Raw genomic sequence first — 15094 nt, forward strand, 5'->3', positions numbered from 1 at the left:
TCACTGTTCATCCAGAGGCAGCATCGATCGGCTTCAGTTAGCAGCAGTAGCGAAGGAATCGCTCGATCGGGTTCAGTTAACAGCCATCGATTGATCGCTCAGGTTCAGTAACACGTAGTCTGCAGTGCAATCGCTCGGGTTCAGTTAGAGCCCAACGCCTCCCTCGGGTTCAGTTAGAGCCAACGCCTCGCACACACACGCGTACGTGTACGAGAGAAGCACGCATCGCTCGGCCCCTGACCTCCCACCATAACCGGGAACTCCCCGAAATTTTCCTCGCCCTCGCTTCTACCATGGTTTTTTCCGTCATGGACGGCCCAAAGAATGTCATGCAACTGCGTCTCCGGCCCGCCCAAGACGAAAATCCCATTTTCTGTCATGATTTTTTGTCATAGAAGTAGGAGCCCACCACATCTATGATGATACCGGGTTTTGTCACAATTATTGTCATAGAAGTGTCATATGTATGACAGAAAAAAAATAGTTCGGCCCAAAATGTCACAGATGTGTCTATTTTTGTAGTGTGACGCACCGCCCGTGAGGAATCACTGGTAAGGCTGACCGGCGGCAGCCTTGCCATTGATTCCCCGCGGGAAACCGAGGCGTTCGGGGAAGAAGACGCGCGATGTCGCTGACGCGGCGGGCCCGCGGCTCTTTCGCGCCAAAACCGCTTGCCCCGGCGCCCCCCAGCGCGCCGGCTTCGGCCTGGGTCCGCCGGCGCTAAATTCGGCCCAGGCCGGCGAAAATCAGGCTCCTGTGGGCGCGACTGGGCCGATTTTTCTGTGTCGGCGCGAAAAAAAACGCCTGGGGAGGCCTTTCTGGGGGCGCGGCTGGAGATGCTCTTATGGACAAGATGACTAAGACGCCATTCTCCGGAACAATGGAGCGAGCAACAGACTAGTTGGAAATCATACATACTGATGTATGTGGTCCGATGGATATTGAGGCTCGCGGTGGGTATCGTTATTTTCTCACCTTCACAGATGATTTAAGCAGATATGGGTATATCTACTTAATGAAACATAAGTCTGAAACATTTGAAAAGTTCAAAGAATTTCAGAGTGAAGTGGAAAATCATCGTAACAAGAAAATAAAGTTTCTATGATCTGATCGTGGAGGAGAATATTTGAGTTACGAGTTTGGTCTACATTTGAAACAATGCGGAATAGTTTTGCAACTCACGCCACCTGGAACACCACAATGTAATGGTGTGTCCGAACGTCGTAATCGTACTTTACTAGATATGGTGCGATCTATGATGTCTCTTACTGATTTACCGCTATCGTTTTGGGGTTATGCTTTAGAGACGGCTGCATTCACGTTAAATGGGGCACCATCAAAATCCGTTGAAATGATGCCTTAGGAACTATAGTTTAGCAAGAAACCAAAGTTGTCGTTTCTTAAAGTTTGGGGCTGCGATGCTTATGTGAAAAAGCTTCAACCTGATAAGCTCGAACCCAAATCGGAGAAATGTGTCTTCATAGGATACCCAAAGGAAACTATTGGGTACACCTTCTATCACAGATCCGAAGGCAAGACATTCGTTGCTAAGAATGGATCCTTTCTAGAGAAGGAGTTTCTCTCGAAAGAAGTGAGTGGGAGGAAAGTAGAACTTGATGAGGTAACAGTACCTGCTCCCTTGTTGGAAAGTAGTTCGTCACAGAAACCTATTCCTGTGACACCTACACCAATTAGTGAGGAAGCTAATGGTGATGATCATGAAACTTCAGATCAAGTTACTACCGAACCTTGTAGGTCAACCAGAGCAAGATCTGCACCAGAGTGGTACGGTAATCCTGTTCTGGAGGTCATGTTACTTGACCATGACGAACCTACGAACTATGAGGAAGCGATGATGAGCCCAGATTCCGGAAAATGGCTTGAGGCCATGAAATCTGAGATGGGATCCATGTATGAGAACAAAGTGTGGACTTCGGTTGACTTGCTCGATGATCGGCAAGCCATCGAGAATAAATGGATCTTCAAGAAGAAGACTGACGCTGACGGTAATGTTACTGTCTATGAAGCTCGACTTGTTGCAAAAGGTTTTCGACAAGTTCAAGGAGTTGACTACGATGAGACCTTCTCACCTGTAGCGATGCTTAAGTCCGTCCTGATCATGTTAGCAATTTTCGCATTTCATGATTATGAAATTTGGAAAATGGATGTAAAGAATGCATTCCTGAATGGATTTCTGGAAGAAGAGTTGTATATGATGCAACCTGAAGGTTTTATCGATCCAAAGGGTACTAACAAAGTGTGCAAGCTCCAGTGATCCATTTATGGACTGGTCCAAGCCTCTCGGAGTTGGAATAAACGTTTTGATAGTGTGAACAAAGCATATGGTTTTATACAGACTTTTGGAGAAGCCTGTATTTACAAGAAAGTGAGTGGGAGCTCTGTAGCATTTCTAATATTATATGTGAATGACATATTGTTGATTGGAAATGATATATAATTTCTGGATAGCATAAAAGGATACTTGAATAAGAGTTTTTCAATGAAAGACCTCGGTGAAGCTGCTTATATATTGGGCATCAAGATCTATAGAGATAGATCAAGACGCTTAATTAGACTTTCACAAAGCACATACCTTGATAAAGTTCAAAATGGATCAAGCTAAGAAAGGGTTCTTGCCTGTGTTACAAGGTGTGAACTTGAGTAAGACTCAATGCCCGACCACTGCAGAAGATAGAGAGAAAATGAAAAGTGTTCCCTATGCTTCATCCATAGGCTCTATCATGTATGCAATGTTGTGTACCACACCTGATGTGTGCCTTGCTATTAGTCTAGCAGGGAGGTACCAAAGTAATCCAGGAGTGGATCACTGGACAGCGGTCAAGAACATCATGAAGTACCTGAAAAGGACCAAGGATATGTTTCTCATTTATGGAGGTGACAAAGAGCTCATCATAAATGGTTACGTTAATGCAAGCTTTGACACTGATCCGGACAATTCTAAATCGAAAACCAGATACATGTTTATATTAAACGGTGGAGCTGTCAGTTGGAGCAGTTCTAAACAGAGCGTCGTGGCGGGATCTACATGTGAAGCGGAGTACATTGCTGCTTCGGAAGCAGCGAATGAAGGAGTCTGGATGAAGGAGTTCATATCCGACCTAGGTGTCAAACCTAGTGCATCAGGTCCAATGAAAATCTTTTGTAACAATACTAGTGCAATTGCCTTGGCAAAGGAATTCAGAGTTCAGAAGAGAACCAAGCACATCAAGAGACGCTTCAACTCCATCCGGGATCAAGTCCAGGTGGGAGACATAGAGATTTGCAAGATACATACGGATTTGAATGTTGCAGGCTTGTTGACTAAGCCTCTTCCACGAGCAAAACATGATCAGCACCAAGGCTCCATGGGTGTTAGAATCATTACTGTGTAATCTAGATTATTGACTCTAGTGCAAGTGGGAGACTGAAGGAAATATGCCCTAGAGGCAATAATAAAGTTATTATTTATTTCCTTATTTCATGATAAATGTTTATTATTCATGCTAGAATTGTATTAACCGAAAACATAATACATGTGTGAATACATAGACAAACATAGTGTCACTAGTGTGCCTCTACTTGACTAGCTCATTGATCAAAGATGGTTAAGTTTCCTAACCATAGACATGAGTTGTTATTTGATCAATGGGATCACATCATTAGGAGAATGATGTGATTGACTTGACGCATTCCGTTAGCTTAGCACTTGATCGTTTGTTTACTGCCATTGCTTTCTTCATGACTTGTACATGTTCTTATGACTATGAGATTATGCAACTCCCGAATACCGGAGGAACACTTCGTGTGCTACCAAACGTCACAATGTAACTAGGTGATTATAAAGGTGCTCTATAGGTGTCTCCGATGGTACTTGTTGAGTTGGCATAGATCAATATTATGATTTGTCACTCCGATTATCGGAGAGGTATCTCAAGGCCCTCTCGGTAAAGCATATCATTATAAGCCTTGCAAGCAATGCAACTCTAATGAGTTAGTTGCGGGATAGTGTGTTACAGAACGAGTAAAGAGACTTGCCGGTAACGAGATTGAACTAGGTATTGGGATACCGACGATCAAATCTCGGACAAATAACATACCGATGACAAAGAGAACAATGTATAGTGTTATGCGGTTTGACCGATAAAGATCTTCGTAGAATATGTAGGAACCAATATGAGCATCCAGGTTCCGCTATTGGTTATTGACCGGAGACATGTCTCGGTCATGTATACATAGTTCTCGAACCTGTAGGGTCTGCACGCTTAAAGTTCTGTGACGATCGATTTTATGAATTTATATGTTTTGATGTACCGAAGGTAGTTCGGAGTCCCGGATATGATCACGGACATGATGAGGAGTCTCGAAATGGTCGATACATGAAGATTGATATATTGGAAGCCTACATTTGGACATCGGAAGTGTTCCGGGTAGAATCGAGATTTTACCAGAGTACCGGAGGGGTTACCGGAACCCCCCGGAGGCTATTGGGCCTTGTTGGGCCATAAGGGAAAGAGAGAGGGGCCGGCCAAGGGCTGGCAGCGCGCCCCCTCCCTCTGGTCCGAATTGGACTAGGAGAGGGGGGGTGGCGCCCTCCTTTCCTTCTCTTTCTCTCCTTGCCTTTCCCCCTCCTAGTAGGAGTAGGAAAGAGGGGAATCCTACTCCTACTAGGAGGAGGATTCTTCCTCCTGGCGCACAAACAAGGGCTGGCCAACCTTCCCCTTGCTCCTTTATATACAGGGGCAGGGGGGCACCTCTAGACACACAAGTTGATCATGAAGATCTCTCCCAGTCGTGTGCAGTGCCCCCCTTCCACCATAATCCACCTCGGTCATACTGTAGCGGTGCTTAGGCGAAGCCCTGTCATGGTAGCTTCATCAATATCGTCACCACACCATCGTGCTGACGAAACTCTTCCCTTCCCCGAGCTCTACTGGATGGTGAGTTCGCGGGACGTCACCGAGCTGAACGTGTGCTGAACGCAGAGGTGTCGTGCGTTCGGTGCCGAGGGTCGGTCGATCGTGAAGACGTATGACTACATCAACCGCGTTGTCATAACGCTTCCGCTTAACGGTCTACGAGGGTACGTGGACGACACTCTCCCCTCTCGTTGCTATGCATCACCATGATCCTGCGTGTGCGTAGAATTTTTTTTTAAATTACTACGTTCCCCAACAGGCTCGGAGGCGGCGCACGGGAGAGGGAGAGGGAGGCTCGGAGGCGGCACACGGGAGAGGGAGAGGGAGGGCTCGGCGGCGGCGCACGAGAGAGGGAGAGCTCGGCGGCTATGGTTGGTGTGGCCAGAGGCGAGGGAGGCCACCGGCTTTATATAGCCGTGCTCGTGTGTAAGCGTGGCGGGAGGGGAGGCGTCGCTGCGCCGCCCCGTGACGCGCCGCCCATGAGGAATCAATGGCAAGGCTGACCGGCGGCGACAGCCTTGGCATTGATTCCCGCGGGAACCGGGGCGATGAGGGCGACGAAGCGCCCGTCTCGCTAACTCGGCGGGCCCGCGGCTGCTTCGCGCCAAAACAACTCACCCCGGCGCCCTCGGGCGCCCCCTGCGCGCCGAGTTCGTCGTGGGTCCACCGGCGCTGATTTCGGCCCAGGCCGACGAAAATTAGGCTCCTAGGGGCGCGACTAGGCCGTTTTTTCAGTGCCGACGCGTAAAAATCGCCTAGGGAGGCCTTTCTGGGGGCGCGGCTGGAGATGCTCTTAGAGCATCTAAGCGTTTGCAGTTCGCGAAAAAATGGCTTTGCGGGCCGGCGCGGACGGCTGCAGAGGCAAACCTCGCAAAATGGAACCGTATAAAAGGATATTCGTGGGATATGCTTTTTTAGGGGGGTGCAGGGTCTGGTCTGGTGCCGCTCCCGCCGGCCCGCAAATCCGAAGTTTGCACCTCAATTTGACACAAGATAATACAATTTTTTGCTTTTTCAACATCATTGGACACATAGAACATCATCAAATCTTTCCTACAATAGCAAGACCAAAGAAAACAAAAACCACGATTATGCATTTTAGAAAATTTTCAACTTCCATAACTGCTCCCGCTAGTTGGACCAACATCTTCTCCATGCATTCATTGTTGATGTGCGGATTCTTGATTTTGCATTCTTCATTCTTCTTCTTTGGTTCTAAAGAAGTAGACGTTGCTTCCCTTCTAGTTGCACATGCAGCCGCTTCATTACCTTCGATTCTACTAAGGAGTGCACGAACGTCTAATAAATTACTTTCTATCAATAAATCAATGTATTCGCCTTACCAAAATCAAAATGAGCATCCATCTTTCTACACACATGATGATGTTCGAAATGAGCTATCGCAATTGAACTAAAGAATGTTGTGCGAAAGACGAATGAAAACAACATGTACCCCGTCGTTTTCACATTTGAAGAACACCCATCCGAGGTGCTTCGGCGCCCCCGAAGTTAGCCGCAACACTGCCCGCGTGCAGTCGTCGCACTGTATGATCGGCATCGGCGAGCCGCAGAGCTATTGCGCGAGCGCCGAAGCCCGGCGGACGGTCGGCCGAATCCATGCCGCCAAACCGTCGGTGGCGACGACAGGACGAACCTGTACCTGCATGCGGCGATGGGACTTTGCCGAGGCTGCGCGAGGTGCTCCCCGACCATTCCATCGCTTGGCGCAGCCACCGGCGGCCGGAAAAGCCAAATCCGGCCGCCTGCGACGAAGGGCCACAGATCTGCAACTTTTCGGCCCGTCAACGCAGGAGGGGGCGGAGGGCAACCTCGTGCATGTGGCGGCCTTTCGGAGTGATCCCGCCGACTACTTTTGCCAGAATCGTGGGCGGCGGCCCGGCGGCGGGGCGAGGGGGAGAGGGAAGGTTGTAGGTGGGGAAAAGCGCGGGCTAAAATGTCCTCCCCACCAACCCCTCCCGCTATATGCACCGAGGGCCGGGTGGAGGGGACCCGCGTATTCGCGGGTTGGGGTCAAGATTTTGCCGCACCCCTTAAAAAAATTTACGAATGGGCCGCGTTTGCGGGGTCTGTTCGGGCGGGATTTTCCGTGTCGACCCGTATTTTGGTGATTATTTTGCGGGTCAGAGCTTTTTACGGGGTTTGCTAGACATGCTCTTATGCTGCTCTCGGTCTCTGATCGCCGACCGAAGTTATGCTTCAAATTCTTTGGTTCTATCATCATAGTTAAAAAAGATTTTTTTTTTTTTTGGCGATGAAAGATGGCTTGTAGATTTTGATATGGGCCTCAGGAGTTTTTCATTTAAGTCCCGTGTTTTATAGACCCCACATGTTAAAACAACAATATGAAGTGTCATGCTTAATGGTTTAGTAGGAAAATAAAATTTTGGCAACCAAACCATTGCAGCCATGGTAATTAGCAAAACAGTTAGAGGTGTCTAGTTTGTTTGCAGGGCATGCTTGTGATGTGGTATAGCTTTCATGATTTCTTGTAGTTATTATCTTGACCTAAGAGTCTCGGTACAACATGATGAATCTCGAAACAAGCTCTTATCCGGCTTTATATAGAAAGCAACAACACCCAAGCTACATGGTGGAACGATACAATTTGGTGAGGTAACCCTCTGCCACAGCAGACCCCAAATAATGGCCAACATAGCCATATACAACTGTGAGGACGAACAACTAAGCGCGGGACGACCGGATGATGCTTATCTTATCATCACCTAACTTTACGCACAGGTCAACAACATGTTGAATGGAGCTATGTAATTGTCTTTTCTTTTATTTATTGTCCTGCGGATAAACCTGGGTGATAATAAGATAATCATCGATAGACGTCGACATTGCGTCGTACATGAAGAAGATGTTCTTTGCCAAAGGACGTTGAAGAAAGGAGCCATGACGTCCAGAAAATATTCGATGAAGAAGGGGCTATGTCATATTGTATATACTAATTGTTTATGATGTTAATTCCTTTATGCACCTTATTTGACGCGTGGTAGACATATTTTATAGGATGACCCCTCACTTAAAATATTAAGTTTGATAGTGTTCATCCAACTGTAGCACCGTCAGTAATACACGTTCCATGAAGTACGACATGTCACATAGGTATGGTATAAGTACGCCATGTCACATAGGTATGGTATATAGATGTGTTGTGTATGAGACGGTACGAACAATTTGTCCAGCAAGTACACTTGGTTATCTTTAGGAGATAACAAGATCGTCTTGACCTCAGAACACGCCCATCAAAAGATGAACAAGAACTATATGGATATATGATCAACTAGTGGACCTACCGATCTCGTTTCTACATCGGTGATGACACATCGATGGTGCAGTAAGTGAGTCTCGGATCTTGAATCATTAGTAGTCAGTTATGAGTAATATTGATTTTAGTGATAGCACACTTCAATTAATTATTATTTTGAGTTGCACTAATTACAGCAATGTCTAAAGTCTATTTGCATTTACGTTGTAGAATGATGGCTCGCATTACTCTTGGTTAGGGCTATGTGGCAGCAGTGATGTCCCTTAGTAGGAATAATACCTCCCACGTTCTATCCCCGCTCCGATGGTGCATCTAGCATCGTCGGAGGGCGTGTGGAGGTGTGCCTCTATCAAATCTCACGGGATTCGGTCGGTGCCGGTCTTCGGCGGATCTGTTCGGCTCCGGTCTTCGTTCTTCTTTGTTTGGATGTTTACGGGTTTGATCCTTCTGGTCTACGACTTTCTTTCTCGGTGATGTTTGCTATTCTGGTGCGCTGGGAGTATGGGTCCTTAGCATGACGACTTTCCGATTGTCTACTACAATAAGGTTTGTCCGGGTCTGGTGAGGGAGGGGCGATGACGGCGGCGCGCCTTCGGCTCAAGCCGACGCTTGTAGTCGTCGCTAGGTGGTCCACGGACATGATTGAATTTTTATTACCTCCATTGTTTTTGGTATTGCTATTATTAAAGATGAGTAGATTGAAAGTTTTTCAAAAAAAAGAAAAATACACTCTTATATTATTGGATGGAGGGAGTAATATTTACCGCATCACTTGTACTAACTTCGTCCTAGTTTATTAGTCCCCTTTGTAATATGTGCTAAACTTTGACCAAAGATTTAACTGACATTGCATGTCAACAAAAAATTATATCGTTGGATTCATATTTAAACATAGTTTTCAATGACATAATTTTTTATGGCATGCATGAATATTTTGTTAGTTAAATTTTAGCACAGATTATAATGAGGACCAATAAACTAGGACGAATGTAGTATTTTGCTAATTAGTTCTATGGTCAAAATCTGAGCTAAAATACGATTAACACATGCGGATAGATCATCGAAACAAGCGCATAACTTGCCACAATGCACACGGGCATGCCAGTATTGAACCTTGGCACTAGCTAGTAGCTAGCTACGCTTTCTGCCACGGGCGGACTTGAGTAGCTCGCGCAGCACCAAGGGGCAGCTTGCCTCCAGATGCTCATACCCGTCCGTCGCCATGACAGCATCAAGAGTCGCCGGAGTTCTGACTATAAACTCCAAGCACTTTGCCTTGAGCAGGGAACAGTTATGCTGCTCCGCGAGAGCCAGAGTCGTCGCCGCCGTGTCGACGCTGATGCCGCCAGAGAGCCTGCCTTCACAAATCAGCTTGAGCCTGTCCAGCCCGTACCTGTCAGCAGCAGCAAGCAGATGCTGAGCCATAGCCGTCACCGTCTCCGTCTTCTCGTCAGCAAGCTCAGGCGCCGTGTCAGTGTAGACGAAGTGCAGCATGGCCTTGAAGACAGCCGCCTCCATGTCCTTGACCTCCGCGTCACGAGAGCTCCTCTCCTTCATTTGCCCGAAGAACTCGGCCATGAGCACGGGGGACCTTGCAGCGAGTATGGCCTTGTGCGCGGCGAAGGACTCGCCGGAGACAAGAAACGTGACGTCCGCTCCGGCCCCGCTCCTCAGGAGCTCGCCGAGGTGCTCGTGCAAGTTGGACGATGGCACCTCCATTATTCCCCTAACCGAGATCGCTGTCAGATCGGGTATTTCCTTCAGCACCGTGATGGTGCACTGCACAGTGAACGAATCGTCCCTGAGATAGGCCGATCTTTCTAGATAGCTTTTTTCAATCAGCAAAATTGGATGCGAGGTGTCCTGCGGATTCTTGAATTTGCCACTGTGCCTCTTCTCTTCGGATGGTTTAAGCTTCCCCCTCGGATCTACCAGGCGACAGCCGAGAGTGGCCTTCACGTTGCGCGTACGGGCTTCGCCGAGGAAGAAGAGCTCCGCCGCTATCCATGACAGGTACATGGAATGGTGGCCGGGCAGCCCTGTGGAATACAGGCGGATCTCCCAGTCGTACCCGTAGACGTTCCACCTGGATCTGATGCAGCCCTCGAGGCTGTCCATGGTCTTGGTCATGCAGTAGCCGTTGACCCTGAGCAGCCGCACCGAGCGCACGACGTCGGTGAGGTTCGTGCGGGCGCTTGCCATGGCGAAGGCGGGAGAGATAAGGTGGGTAGCACGAGAGGTCGAGAGGAGAGAGTAGTGGAGTGAGAATGGTGTCTTTGATGCGATTTTATTCCAGGACGAGCTTACGAGCCGACTCTTCGGGTGAAGAGATGTTGCAAAGCAATAAACGGAGGTTGGAAGCTAGAGTTATTAATCATTGCATGCGCGCAGTATACCAGCAGTCATCGTTGATTATGACGTTGGAAGCATTTTTCAGTTGCTGAACATCGTGATCAACGGTGATCAATGATCGAGTAGTGAAACATCGTGTGACTGTTGAGTACTACAGCATTTTCGCTCGATCTTCCGGCATCGTGTGACCGTTGGTACTCGAGGAGTACTCTGTTTTTCTGTCTGGAGCATAAGACTACCCACAGTGGAAGTAACATAGGTAATAACATCACACATATCTAGATAAAATAGATGACGTGACAAACAATAAATGAAGAAATGGAGAAAAGTAATAACATAGCTAGTTACTAGTAGTATGAGTAACATCACATATATCAAGGCAAGATGAGTCTATAGCCTAATAAATGAAGTGTTGCATGTTACCACACATATGTTACTCCCCACTATAAAGATAGTAACATAGATTAGTAACATGTGCATGTTACTAGTCTATGTTACTACCCATTGGACGTAAGCTGTCGACTGGACTCTTCACATAAAGAGGCATTGCATGCCAATAAATGGACGTTGGAGGTTGCATGCGTGCATGCAGTATACCAGCAGTCACCATTGATGATGGGGACGCTGCAAGTTGGGAATACGAAGCATTTTTGTGTTGGTGAACATCGTGTGGCTGTTGGCGTACCGCATTGACAGATCATTTGTTATTCAGCTCCATCTTGCAGCCTCAGATTCAGACCATTGGTGTTCTATTCATGCATCTTTAATTTACCCGAGGAGTCATGGTTACTACGTTTGAGGTGTACAACTACAACCTCCATAAAACCTCCACAATCATTCTCAGTTTCTCATATTGTCTCCTCTACTACTCTGTTCATTCCACTTCCCAGCTATCTCCATGGAAGATACTACCTGCACCACAAACCTCACGGACGTCGTGCGCTCGGTGCAGCTGCTCACGATCAATGGCTACTCCATGACCAAGACCATGGACAGCGACGACGGTTGCATCAAATCCAGGTGGAACGTCTACGGCTACGACTGGGAGATCCACCTGTATCCTGCAGGGCTGTCGAATCGATCCCGTATGTCTTTAGCCTTGAAGCTCGTCTTCGTCGGTGAAGCCCGTACGAGCAGCGTGAGGGCCAGCCTAGCCTGTCAGCTCGTAGATCCACAGGGGGACCTCAACCCCTCCAAAGAAGAGAGGCAAGCAGGGACATTCAAGCGCGCCCAGGACAGCTCGTCTCCCGTTTTCGTCATGGAAATGTCTGCTCTTGAAAAATCTGCCTATCTCAAAGATGATTCTTACACCGTGCAGTCCACCATCACCGTGCTCAAGGAGACACCCGGTTCAGCAACGAGCTCGGTTCATGGAGCGGACGTCCTCCCGTCCTCCGACCTGCGCCGGCACCTCGGCGAGCTCCTGCGGAGCGAGGCCGGAGCGGACGTCACGTTTCTTGTCTCCGGCGAGTCCTTCGCCGCGCACAAGGCCGTGCTCGCCTCAAGGTCTCCCGTGCTCATGGCCGAGTTCTTTGGGGAAACGAAGGAGGAGAGCTCTGCCCGCGTCGAGGTCAAGGACGTGGAGCCGGAGGCATTTCGGTCCATGTTGCACTTTGTGTACACCGACACGGCGCCTGAACTGGATCAATCGCCGGAGACGGTTGTGGTTATGGCTCGGCGTCTGCTTGCAGCTGCTGACAGGTATGGGCTGGACAGGCTGAAGCTGATTTGTGAGTGCAAGCTCTCTGACGGCATTGGCGTCGACACGGCTGCGGCGACTCTGGCTCTGGCCGAGCAGCGTGGCTGTGCCCTGCTCAAGGCCAAGTGTTTGGAGTTCATCGTCAGCACTCCTGAGATCCTTGATGCGGTCATGGCGACGGAGGGGTATAAGGAACTGGAGGCAAGCTGCCCTTTGGTTCTGCGCCAGCTTCTCAAGTCTGCACGTGGAAGAATGTGTAGCTAGTGCAAAGGTCCAAACCACTCCAGCATTTGTCATCTGTGGCAAATTTTACCTCGTGTCTTTTTTTCTCGAAAATACTAACACCTACACGTGTGAGTGCTCACAACACCATCCAAACGCGTCTGGAGCCATTAGATGAAAAAGTACGAATCTTGAAGCATGTCCCAGCCACGTCATCAACCGAGCGTTCGGTCACAAGGACGAACGTGCCGCATGACTAAACGTAGCTCAGTTGCCTCCCGCCGCCCGCACAGAGCCCACTTCCCCACCCATAGCCGTATCTTCTCCCCCTCCCCCATACTCCTCACCACCACATCTCAAATCCCTCATGGTGAGCTCCTGGACGGCGACCAACGCGAGGGTGACGGCGAGGGGATGCTGGGTCGGCACAGCTCCCCATGGCCGTCGAGGGGACGAGCAGGCGGAGGTCCTCGACTACCTCAACGACGACGAGGAGATTGGGGTCGAGGGGACGTCCTCGAAACGCCCGTAGAGGAGAGCCTCGTCGGAGGCAGGATGGGAGGACCATGGTGGCTGAGACTAGAGTGAGCGGATCTGAGCTCGGCTGATGGAGCACGCCGCCATCGGGGGAGACGAGGAGCAGGGAGACGATGAGCCCAGCATCGGCGAGCTCGACGAGGAGCCGCGTCGAGGAAGGCAAGGTGGGAAAGGAGCTCAGAGGAGCCGCTCCAAGATGCGGCGGCTGCTTGGCGGTGCCTGAAGCAACGCGAACGGGCGCATCCCGCGCTGATGCGGACGAGGCTGTCACGGCCTAGCTCGAGCGGCGCTCGGCCACAGGGCCGAGATGCGGTGGCTGTTGGCGGCGCCAACGCGACGTGGACAGGCACATACCACACTGATGTGGGCGCGCCGCCATGGACCACGACCCTCCCATCCATCTTCAGGGTAACACTCCCTCCCTCCCTGTGTGCACCGACTGATGGATCTCTGCTGTTGCTACTGAAATCCTCATGTGGGTTTACTAATTGATGTAGGATGTTGCTAGATTATTGCACTATGTGATTCGTTTGGTGCCTTTAATTAATTTTGTGTAGCATCGAAACTACTTAGAATATGCTTGTAGGGTGATGAATGAGAGAGCACCAGGTTTCAGATTTGTGAACTTTTTGTGGTTTCAGACTTGTGATCTTTTTTATCTTTGCATGGCAAATTTTACAAAAAAAATCCATGGCAATTTTGTATATGCATTAGCCATTGCAAGTTTTATCTCTGTCCTTGTTCATAAACAATGGCATTTTGCCACATATGACTTTTTCATGTGATTTGCCATGGCACATTCTTTATCTAAAAACATGGCAGTTCGAAAACATTGCAAATTTATAGATATTTCAAAAATATGGCAACTTAGTATGTTCAACAACACGGCAAACTTGCCATGGCAATTTTTGCCAGGTTCGAAAACGTGTCAAAGTTGTAGATATTCAAAAAACATGTTCAACTTTATATGTTCAACAACACGGCAAACTTGCCATGGCAACTTTGCCATGTTCGAAAGCATCACAAATCTATAGATATTCAAAAAACATGGCAACTTAGTATGTTCAACAACACGACAAACTTGCCATGGCAACTTTTGCCATGTTCGAAAACATATCAAAGTTGTAGATGTTTAAAAACATGGCAACTTAATATGTTCAACAACACGGCAAACTTGCCATGGCAACTTTGCCATGTTCGAAAACATCACAAATAGATATTCAAAAAACATGGCAACATAGTATGTTCAACAACATGGTAAACTTGCCATGGAAACTTTACCATGTTAAAAAACATGGCAAAGTTGTAGATGTTCAAAAACATGGCAACTTATTATGTTAAAAAATATTCAAATCTTGCCATGTCAAACTTAACGGGCATGGCAAAAATATTTGAATTCACAAACCAAAAGTGGGATTTTTCTACATTTTCTTTGCAATGACAACTTTTTACTTTTTTGACATGCCATTTTTTCTTTTCTTTTTTTGACATGGCAAATTTATTATATAGGGCATGGCAATTTTAATTCAAATACGATGGAAAAAATTTCATTTTTTCAGAACATGATTTTTTTTAAATATATAGCATGGCAAATATACTTATGTAGCCATGGAAATTTTTACTTTATTCCCATGGAAAAATTACTCTATTTTTGCCATGACAAATTTCACTTATTTTTTCCATGAAAAATACCATGGCATTTTTCACTTATGAATTTGCCATGCCAATTTAATCTTTGTTTGTATGATGGAAGTTGCCATGTCTTGTTTTCTTCTGGGTCATAAAAAAATATATTTTTTTCACCGATGGCATTTTCTGCTTTTTATAAGGGCTGGTATTTTATTTTTCATATCATAGCGAAAACTGGGCTTTTTTTTTGGTTACTGGGCTCTTTTTTGGTTTCACATGAAAACGGCCTGTATGGCGATCTGGAGGCAGTTCGGGCGTTGGGGAGATTGTTCGGTCGTTGCCCCTCCAGACCGGACGTGCGGGCAGCCTCCTCCCTTGCCACACGTGTGACAGATATCAGAATCTTTTTTTTTCAGGGATTATCCCTCGTGTCTTCAATATGCT

The 15094-nt window shown here is 47.7% G+C and overlaps 2 protein-coding genes across 2 annotated transcripts; one reads left to right on the forward strand and one right to left on the reverse strand.

Annotated features, from left to right (window-relative positions):
• Nucleotides 1-9342: 9342 nt before the first annotated feature.
• LOC119333674 (BTB/POZ and MATH domain-containing protein 1-like) lies at nt 9343-10413 on the reverse strand. The gene has a single exon (XM_037606494.1). It carries the CDS (start codon nt 10411-10413, stop codon nt 9343-9345), a length of 1071 nt encoding a protein of 356 aa, XP_037462391.1.
• Nucleotides 10414-11461: 1048 nt separating this feature from the next.
• On the forward strand, nt 11462-12526 carry LOC119333675 (BTB/POZ and MATH domain-containing protein 1-like). The gene has a single exon (XM_037606495.1). The coding sequence runs from the start codon at nt 11462-11464 to the stop codon at nt 12524-12526; it is 1065 nt and encodes a 354-aa protein (XP_037462392.1).
• The last annotated feature ends 2568 nt before the right edge of the window (nt 12527-15094 follow it).

Source organism: Triticum dicoccoides, chromosome 7A (assembly GCF_002162155.2).
Source record: "Triticum dicoccoides isolate Atlit2015 ecotype Zavitan chromosome 7A, WEW_v2.0, whole genome shotgun sequence".
Taxonomy (NCBI): Eukaryota; Viridiplantae; Streptophyta; class Magnoliopsida; order Poales; family Poaceae; genus Triticum; species Triticum dicoccoides.

Coding starts and splice junctions, on each gene's coding strand:
- LOC119333674 (XM_037606494.1), bottom strand. CDS start 10,413: ATGGCAAGCGCCCGCACGAACCTCACCGACGTCGTGCGCTCGGTGCGG.
- LOC119333675 (XM_037606495.1), top strand. CDS start 11,462: ATGGAAGATACTACCTGCACCACAAACCTCACGGACGTCGTGCGCTCG.